Here is a 10,247-nt window from a genome sequence, read left to right on the forward strand (position 1 = left end):
TGCCCAATTTCTCCCCTCTTCGCATTTAGCTGTCTTTACAGTTAGCTAAATTAACCCGACAAAAGGGGGTTAGGCACCATAACGACTAGTTAAGATAACAAAAAGTGGAGAGGAGATAATCCTCGCGATTAAAAAAAATAATCGTTTGACAGCCCTAGTGAAATATATTGTGATAGTGTGGTTTTAGCTGCTGGCTAATGTTAGCTTGCTTGCTCACTAGCTAGCTAACTGGTCAGCTACCAATCAAGAAAAAATTAGCTATGTTGGGGAAACTGCAGCTATTTTATTAGTGACATGAATAAACGTAATTAAACATAATGTGAATAAACTTGAATGGGTAAACTCTTCTATGAACAGATGCATTCTAATCGGTGATGGTGTTTAACAATAAAAACTACAACTCCCACGCAATGTCCCGTCATCAAAAGTCAGTGTTTACCATCCATTGTTTTGATTGAGAGACCCCTAGCGACAAAAAGTTACATTTTGTACGTTTAACTGTATAAATGACAAAATGCACAGTTAGCTCAACACATTCTGACAGACATTATGATGAGCCCTACTGACTTCATATGCACATTACACTTCTTGTATATTTCTGATTCACTCCAGTCCCCTTTATTTGCTGATGTGCACGCTCTGGTGGCGGACCAGGTTCCCCAGCACAGAGAAGCTTTTGCCACAATTTGTGCAGCTGTAGGGTCTCTCTCCGGTGTGGACAGTCTGGTGCACCTTGAGGCTGCAGGCCTGTGAGAAGCGTTTCCCACACAGGCTACAGCTGTAGCGCTTCTCCCCTGTGTGGACGCTCATGTGTCTCTTAATGTGGCTGGACTGGGAGAAGCGCTTGCCGCACTGAGTGCAGCTGAACGGTTTCTCACCGGTGTGCACCCGCTGGTGGGTTTTCAGCTGGTGTGGGTGGACGAAGGCCTTCTTACAGAGGTAACAGTTGTAGATCCTCTCCCCGGTGTGGGAGCGCTGGTGCACTGCCAGGTCTCTGGAGGTTGAGAAGAGGTGGCCGCAGTGCTGGCAGCTAAACGCTCGCTCTGTGCTGCTGGAAAAGCTTCTACATCTGGAGTCAGGGGAGGCGTTATTGAAGGAGGAGACAGTTGGAGAGTCTGACATGGGAGAGTTCCCAAAGCTGCTCGGGAAAGGAAAAGATGAGGATGACAGGGGCGCCTCCATGCATGTGACTCCGTGTTTGGCAGGAGCTGTCAGAGACCTGGCCACCTCTGGGGAGGAGAACAGGTCATCGAAGGAGGAGTCGTCCAAGCTGCTGGTGTCCAGCTCTGCTGCTTCACTCTCTGTGTGCTGACTGGTAGTGTTAGTTAACCTGCTGTTACTCAGACTCTCATCTCTAGTGACAGAAACTAAAGGATTATATGTCCTAGAGGCTTCAGAACAGGAAGGTTCAGCCTCCAGTTTGACTGCTGCTAACACTTCCTCTCCCCTCCAGTCTGCTGCTGCACCACACAAACCCTTCCCTCCGGTATTTGTAGGTGACAGCGCTGAATCTAGTTTCTTTATCAGTGCGGTGTCTATATCAGGAACTTTACTACTACTGGACTCAGCAGACATAGAGTCAACACAACGTTTGTCATCTTCTTTGGTCAAGTCTGTCATTTCCCTGGCTGTGTTTGGACCACCACCTCCGTGGCTTTGTTCTGCAGGATGAGAGTGCCGACACCGAGTACTGGCCTCATCCACTCTCTCTTTCTTCTCCTGCTGCTGAGCTTCAGCTCTGGCTAAGTCCTGATTTTCATACCGACCTGACACACTGACTCTGGGGGTTTCTGCCTCGACACTCAGCAGGCGGTCGCTCTCAGCAGCAGGAGCCAGAGCCAGAGGTCCAACTGGAGAATGGACAGAGAGAAAAAGACAAGATTATATCAATCTTCCATCATCAACAGCATCAGTTCACTCATCTGACATTACTTCACACCTTCGGATCACAACCTGTATTTAAAAATGTTTACAATTGACAAATATACACATTGTTATTATATTATCTAGACTAATATATTCAAATTGATAGGTTTTTGGAAAATAAAATACATGAATCAATTCAAATATAAAGGGATTTCATTTTGCAGACTTATATTCCTGACAGCGTGGAGAGGCTGTGCACCCAGTATAAAGACAGCTGGATTAGATAACGTCGAGGCTGATGACGGGGGGGGGGTAGCCTCCAGGAGGAGGTGCGACAGGCAGTAATACCAGCTACCTGTACATGCACTGACTACTGCTGAGTAACACTTTTCAAACGAAGCAGCTGTAATATTGCTGGCTTCATAATCTGTTCAAATAACAGCTTTTAGGTACCCTGGAAATCCAGAGATCTCATGGGAGCACAACTTGAATTTGCTCAGTGAGTCCCTCCGGCATTGAGTAATGATGCTCATTAACTATGCCCTTGTAGCCGAGCTGCACCAATCACATCGCTGTATCTGATATAGGTGGGCCAGAGGCGAGCTAAACAGATGACGACAGTTTAATCTACCAGTTAGCTCCTCTGGTAGCTAAGAGTTTAATCTACCAGTTAGCTCCGCTGGTAGCTAAGAGTTTAATCTACCAGTTAGCTCCTCTGGTAGCTAAGAGATTAATCTACCAGTTAGCTCCGCTGGTAGCTAAGAGTTTAATCTACCAGTTAGCTCCTCTGGTAGCTAAGAGATTAATCTACCAGTTAGCTCCTCTGGTAGCTAAGAGATTAATCTACCAGTTAGCTCCGCTGGTAGCTAAGAGTTTAATCTACCAGTTAGCTCCTCTGGTAGCTAAGAGATTAATCTACCAGTTAGCTCCGCTGGTAGCTAAGAGTTTAATCTACCAGTTAGCTCCTCTGGTAGCTAAGAGTTTAATCTACCAGTTAGCTCCGCTGGTAGCTAAGAGTTTAATCTACCAGTTAGCTCCTCTGGTAGCTAAGAGATTAATCTACCAGTTAGCTCCGCTGGTAGCTAAGAGTTTAATCTACCAGTTAGCTCCTCTGGTAGCTAAGAGTTTAATCTACCAGTTAGCTCCTCTGGTAGCTAAGCGTATGGGGCTCTGGATACGTCACCTCGTGTATTGTTGTGATTGGTCGCAGTGTTATCCAATTGCATGCAGTGAGATTTTCAAATGCATGCTTGGTGCCCCCCCTCTAGTTGGGCCATTTTCATTACTCAATGCCAGACCCTTAACCTTTAGGATTTAGGTCTGGATTTCCAGGCTAGCTTTTAGGCATTATGTTATGTAAATGTCTCTAAGATGGCACAGAACCAATATAGCTACAACTCTTGTATGATATTTGGCACATTTTACTCTCCCTCTCTCTGGCCTAAAAAGTGACTCAGGGGCAGCAGACTGACACGTGAGATTTCCAGCACCTTTCGGTTATACCGAGCATGTTTGAAAGTTATAGAAAGAAATTTAGTGATCAGTCTCTACATGTTAGATGTTTTTGTCTTCCTCTTCCTTTTTGGTTTTTGGTCAAAAACTGGACAGTATCTTAAAGTCTTAAAGCTGTACATACCGCTGCTGTTAGAAGCTGTCTGACGGTCTTCCAACACACTCAGATCCTCCTCCTGCCTTTCCGTCTTTATTATAACCACCTCTGGCTCCACCGGCTGCTCCGTCACAACCACCAGCTGGCAGACAGAAAACATGTATGGAAGGTCTTTACTGCTACTGAACTACAAATCTGATAAGTGCTTAGCTAAGTTATCAGCAGCAATGCACATGCACACATTTTTTTTAATGCCCTTTAACAAAATCTTTAACTGGTTACGTTTCAGCTAGAAAGCAAGGATTTCTCACCTGTACTGTATGTGGACATTGACAGATGAAGAGATATCGTAAGACAAGCTGACAAACGGACAGCTGCACTGACCTGGGACTGCTGAGGGTCAGTATTCTCCACCATAGGGAACTTGACTGTTTTGGTAATGGCAGAGTCGTCTTCTCCGAAGTGATCTGCTCAAAGCAAATCAGAGGAGTTTTGTTATAATATGTTCACTGTTACACTATCACGTTACAGTTCCTTTAAAGCCTAATTTCTTTTTTTTTCAACCTGGACCCTATTTTATTATGTTTTGGTGTCTAAGTGACTGATGGGAACAACAATCTTTGACATTGGTCCAGTATTAAGAGAGATCGCTGCAGTCAGCAGTCAGCAGTCAGCAAAACAAGCTACAATGTAAGTTAATAGGGCAATTGCGCACCTTCAATTTACTGTCTGTACACGTACAAAGTTCTCAATGCTTCGGTTTACATGTAGGGACCTTCATTATGCTACCGTTGAAGTTTGGTGATATTTTGAGCCTTGTTAGTAGTAGTGCGCTAGCTTGTTTCAAGCTACAAACACATTGGATTAGCATGAAAACATGTCCCAGAGAACGGTCGACTCAGTACACATCTGTTATTAACCCCTAGGTTCATTTTGCGCCGGAATTGTCCTTTAATATCTCTCATTAATGTGGTTTGTAATGGGTCTTAAGATGGATCTTTTTTTCTTAATTACGGATTTCTCGTGATGGATTTGTCTATGACGTATCTTGTTGTTCCTCCTACTCTTTCTATATAGCACTTTATCAAAAGTTTTTAAATCCAAGTGTTTTTAAAGTGTTTTTATGCCACATCAAATAGGCATATTTTGGGTTGTGATCTCTCCTGTACAAACTTAGTACCACCTCTTGCACTTCTCCAGTGTATGGACCAAAATGGTGTCCCCATAGACTGATTAAAATAGAGTGTCACCCATGTCCCTTATTGGACACGCCCCCTTGTCTCTCTGTCCTCTCTGGGACAACATTTGGCCTGTAGCCACATGACCATATACCCAACTAGGGGTGGAGCGAGGGGGTGGCTTCTAGGGCTCCAGCCCCAAATGTTTTCTCAAAAGCCCCGAATCTTTTAGGTTTTGAAAAAAACGTTTTGTCATTTTCACTCAGTCTCTCCGACTGGACCGGCAAATCAAAAGGAGCAAAAGTTCTTTTACTGGGAAAATATTGCCTTCGTTTCAAGATTAGTAATGCTGTTTAAGTCAAATGACTACCCTACCTATGTTATGTAACTTAAAAATAGTAACATCAGAAATGTTTTGCCTCTCTTTAGGTGGCAGGAGTGAAAATAAGTCATCCTCAACATTTCTTGTGTTCTGGTTTCAGAATGATGAAGACAGGTGGAAAACTATTTGATGTAGGATAGGATGTAGGCTCGACAGGATGATGCTATCCCTTGGCAACTATCATGTTTTTCTTAAATAATGTACAGATTTTTAGGCCTTCTATTATCTCAAATGGCTTGAAAAATAGTGCCCTTCGCTGCCGTAAATGGAGCATGCTGAGCCTCTGTAGCCAATACACCTTTGGAGGTGAAATTGTGCCAGAAACCCCCCACTCTTCTTCTAAATTATAATATGACTACATATTGTTGTTAAATGTTTTTTTTTTTTTTTGTTTTTTTAAAAAGGATCTTAGACTATAGGGATGGGTATCGTTAAGATTTTAACGGTTTTACTACTCTTACTGATACTGCTTATCGATATGCAGGGGCGGATCTACAGGGGGCTGGGGCAGCTGACCCCCCCACTGTAGGGCCTTGCCCCCCCAGCTGCCCTTCCATAATTTACCCCTGGGGCCCAATAATACCGGGGTTCGGTACCCATCCCTATTAGAATAAGAACATTTTCCCATTAAGAAAAATAAATAAATATTTTTTTGTGTCAGCAACTTGCTGCAGTACTTAATACCAGTACACACACATAAGGGAAAAGCTGTCTTTTTTTTAGATAGATATATAATTATAACATATGTTGTTACAAGGAGAACTGCGCATCATTGGGTTGGGCAGCAGTAATGTTATGCAGTTAAAATGTCTAATTTGTGATTGGAGCCTGGTGTCTGGTGTTCTCCATGTAGGACATCAAGCTCGGTTAGTTTCAGATTTCACATTCACTCCAGTACTGTACTTAAGTACAAATATGAGGTAGGCTACTCGAGTCTTTTCTTTTCATGCCACTTTCTACTTCTACTCCGCTACATTTCAGAGAAATATTGTACTTTTTACTCCACTGCATTCATCTGTTACAGCTTTAGTTACTAGTTACTTTACACATTAAGATTTTTTTGCACACAAAATAAGATGTATTATTACATTTTTTACTAACCAACAATATAACGGCCTACAGGTCCAGCTGAAATGATTAGCCGATTAAACACTTGAAACACTCAACAGTTTGGATCGTTTCCAGTTTCTAAAATGGGAGGATTTCTCTGTATTGAGTACTTTTACTTTTAATACTTTTGGTGGGCCTACATTTTCCTGATGATCCTTAACGTTACATAGGCTACTTTTACTTAAGTCATATTTTCAATGCAGGACTTTTACTACTAACAGAGTATTTTTACAGTGTGGTATTAGTAGGCTACTTTTACTTAAAGCATAACTCTCGCCAAAATGCAACCTAGGGTCTTTTTGTGAATGTACCCGAGTCAAACTTTCGTTTAAAAGCATATTTAGGACAGAATCGCCACTTTTAAGATGTACCATGTTTTCGTTTTTCGGTCAAATGGCCTTTTGAATGGGAGTGCTAGGGACACTTTTATGCTAGCATCAAAATAGCTATTTTTAAACCACTAAGAAGGCTCGACACAACATGAGACTTTGCTCCAAGTATCACCAGGGGCTCTACACCTTAACTACACCGGTGACCAACGGATATACTAAATCTGTGGCTACTTGTTTTGATATCGACTGGTTTTGACTGCCGAGGTGGTAGCAGCCGGAATAACAAGAGCTACGGTGAGTTGTTCAAAACCTTTTTTAGTAAACTCAGGGTACACAACCAATGTTGTCAATGCTTTGGTTAAGGTGTAGAGACCCTGGTGATACTTGGAGCAAAGTCTCATGTTGTGTCGAGCCTTCTTAGTGGTTTAAAAATAGCTATTTTGATGCTAGCATCAAAGTGTCCCTAGCACTCCCATTCAAAAGGCCATTTGACCGAAAAACGAGAATACGGTACATCTTAAAAGTGGCGATTCTGTCCTAAATATGTTTTTAAACGAAAGTTTGACTCGGGTACATTCACAAAAAGACCCTAGGTTGCATTTTGGCGAGAGTTATGCTTTAAGTAAAGGATCTGAATACAGTGGCAAGAAAAAGTATGTGAATCTTTTGGAATGTCATGGTTTTCTGAATAAATTTGTCATAAAATGTGATCTGATCTTCATCTAAGTCAAGGGTATTGACAAATACAATGTGTCTAAAATAATAACACAAACAAATTATGATATTTCATGTCTTTATTGAACACACTCATTCAACATTCAAAATGGCAGTGGAAAAAGTAAGTGAACCCTTAGAATTAATAACTGGCTGACCCCCCCCTCAACCAGGTGCTTCCTGTAGCTGTGGATCAGACCTGCACATCGTTGAGGAGGAATCTTAGCCCATTCTTCCTGGCAGAGCTGCTTTAGCTCTGTCATATTCTTTGGACGTCTCACGTGTATGGCCCTCTTCAAGTCAATCCATAGCATCTCTACTGGGTTGAGGTCTGGGCTCTGACTTGGCCACTCCGGATTTTATTTTTCTGTTGTGGACTTGCTCCGGTGTTTTGGGTCGTTGTCCTGTTGCATCACCCACCTTCTACACAGTTTCAGCTGACATACAGACATTCTCACATTATCCTGAAGAACTGTCTGATATACTTGGGAATTCATCTTCCCCTCAATGATTCCAAGCTGGCCAGGCCCTGATGCAGCAAAGCAGGCCCAAATCATGATGTTTCCTCCACCATACTTTACGGTTTGGATGATGTTTTCATGATGACATGCCGTGCCCTTTCTACGCCAGATGTACTCCACACCTCCAAACTCATTATCTTAACCAGACTCCAGGTGTGTAAAACCTGACTCCAGTTAGCTTTTTTGAGGTCATCAACTCAAGGGTAACATACTTTTCCACAAGCACTATGTGGTTTTTTTGGTTGTTCTCAATAAAGACATGAAAGATAAAAAAAAAAATGTTGTCTTATTATTTTAGACACACTGTATTTGTCAATACCCTTCACTTGGATGAAGATCAGATCACATTTTATGACAAATTTATTCAGAAAACCATGAAATTCCAAAAGGTTGACATACTTGTTCTTGCCAGTGTACTCCGTCCAGTGGAGCAGGCTAACCTCTCCTGGTGCAGGCCGGGGGGGTGGGCTCCGTGTGGGGCTGCTCTCCTGAACGGACCTCCAGGAGCCGCAGCCGGCTCTTCAGGGCCAGGTTCTCCCTCTGGCTCCGGGACACTTCCAGCCTCAGGGTGGCAAACCCGTCATCCACGAGCTGACAGATCTCAGCCACCGCCGTGTTAGCTAACACTTCCACGATGGCCGCCAACTGATTGTGGAAATTCACATAACTCGCCATTCTGTCCTAACGTATGTTATAACGTTACGTTTGTCCCAACAACACTACTGCCGAGTTATACACACACACAAAAACAATTAATTCAGCCTCATAAGGTCACACGTGAGATATGAGAGATAATAACAGCCATTCTCAGTAATGACTGCCGTCACAAAAACGGTTCTCATCAATTCAAATAGTTTCTGTTTACTTCCGGGTTTGTCGCAGGGTTGTTCCTGTTGTACCGTACGGTACCGTAATCACCAGAGTAAGGACGACTGTTGAATCCTAGCGTACCGTACTGTACCGTAATCACCAGAGTAAGGACGACTGTTGAATCCTAGCGTACCGTACGGTACCGTAATCACCAGAGTAAGGACGACTCTTAAATCCTAGCGTACCGTACGGTACCGTAATCACCAGAATAAGGACGACTGTTGAATCCTTCACATGAATTATATTACAACTATAAACTATAAACACACTGGGGGAATATTTGGCCAGCAGCTGGGATTGTACAAATACTTGTCATTATGTCATGAGTCAGACCCGTATTAGCCTACACACACACACACACACACACACACACACACACACACACACACACACACACACACACACACACACACACACTGCAAAAAGAAAGTCTTGTTTTCATATTGTGTTTATTCAATCATGTTTTTCCCAAACTTTTCAGTTTATTAGCCTATTCATTTATTTCTAAAGTCCTCTCCACACAGGTATAACACAAAAAATCTGAATCTTTTATTTATTAATGTACTCTGCTGGCCCAAAGGTTGTACTAAATGTAAAAATATTGACCCCAAAAATACTGGATTTGCCAATGAATAAATAACCCAACATGTCACATTTTCACTGTAGAATCTTAACTCTTTTACTATTTGATTTCAGCGTTACACTGACAAAAGAAGTCCTCACCATGGAGTACCTGGTGCTCCTTTTATGTAGCTTCTATTGTGTTTTTTATGAAAATGAGTTTTAATGTATCATTTTTAATAGCAGACTTTGCATATGTAAGCCAAAGACAAATTTCTGCATTTGTAGCACACAACAAAGTAGACAGACATATTTTTTTTTATTATAATCTCAGATAGATGCTGAATGGGAAATCTTTTATTTAAAGTCTTTAAAGGGAATGTCCTAGTCAAGTGAATTGTGGCCTCATTAACAGTTATATAGTTTGTGACCATATCTGAGTCATTTTCTAGTTTGAGTGGGCTGTTAATACAAATCAAAACGTTGAGAAAGGAATGTGCACTGTGTAAACTGGGGAGGGGGTGGTTGGCCCTGTTGGTCAGTATTAACTCTGGTTGATGATGATGATGATGATGATGATGATGAGGATGATGATGATGATGATGATGAGGAGAGGTGGCGGAGGAATGGTTGAAACATTGGCACTAGCAGATAAGGGAAGGGTGGAGAAACAGAGGTGGATGCTGTAGCCAGGCCATCAGATTTGTTCTGACTTCTGTTTGTCCAACACTTCCTGTACCTGTCTGACAACTGCTAGTCTCGCTTTGCCAGACCCTCCTCCAAAGAGCGCTGAAGGAGGGTCTGGCTAGTCCACACAGCATTCCGGGATGGGAGGAAAACTGAGGAGCAGTTAACCATAGTCCTCACAAATCCACCTAATTTAAAATGCCAACACAAAGAAAGCTGAAAGAAACGGAAAAGACATGCATCCAGTGGAATTTCCTGCAGCACAGGAGCAATCCCGGAAGTGGAACGTCAAGGATATAGACTAGACAACTGCTGACCCTTCAATTTAAAACCACACTGGGCGCCCGGATAGCTCAGTTGGTAGAGCGGGCGCCCATATATGGAGGTTTACTCCTTGACGCAGCGGGCCCGGGTTTG

General features: G+C 42.6%; 1 protein-coding gene across 1 annotated transcript; it reads right to left on the reverse strand.

Annotated features, from left to right (window-relative positions):
- Positions 1 to 333: 333 nt before the first annotated feature.
- si:dkey-56e3.3 (zinc finger protein 2) lies at positions 334 to 8,585 on the reverse strand. The gene is made up of 4 exons (XM_031314218.2): positions 8,153 to 8,585; positions 3,860 to 3,942; positions 3,503 to 3,617; positions 334 to 1,850 (listed from the first exon to the last, which is right to left on the reverse strand). The coding sequence occupies exons 1-4, from the start codon at positions 8,385 to 8,387 to the stop codon at positions 619 to 621; spliced, it is 1,665 nt and encodes a 554-aa protein (XP_031170078.2). The 5' UTR covers positions 8,388 to 8,585; the 3' UTR covers positions 334 to 618.
- Positions 8,586 to 10,247: the final 1,662 nt, after the last annotated feature.

The sequence above is a fragment of the Sander lucioperca genome, chromosome 4, assembly GCF_008315115.2.
Source record: "Sander lucioperca isolate FBNREF2018 chromosome 4, SLUC_FBN_1.2, whole genome shotgun sequence".
In the NCBI taxonomy this organism is placed as follows: domain Eukaryota; kingdom Metazoa; phylum Chordata; class Actinopteri; order Perciformes; family Percidae; genus Sander; species Sander lucioperca.

Bases quoted from the DNA above. Each gene is read 5' to 3' on its own strand.
- si:dkey-56e3.3 (XM_031314218.2), bottom strand. From the start codon at position 8,387: ATGGCGAGTTATGTGAATTTCCACAATCAGTTGGCGGCCATCGTGGAA. The intron at 3,618-3,859 runs GTCAGTGCAGCT...TCTGTCTGCCAG, and splicing joins CTGACCCTCAGCAGTCCCAG to CTGGTGGTTGTGACGGAGCA. The intron at 1,851-3,502 runs GTATGTACAGCT...TCCATTCTCCAG, and splicing joins GACAGCTTCTAACAGCAGCG to TTGGACCTCTGGCTCTGGCT.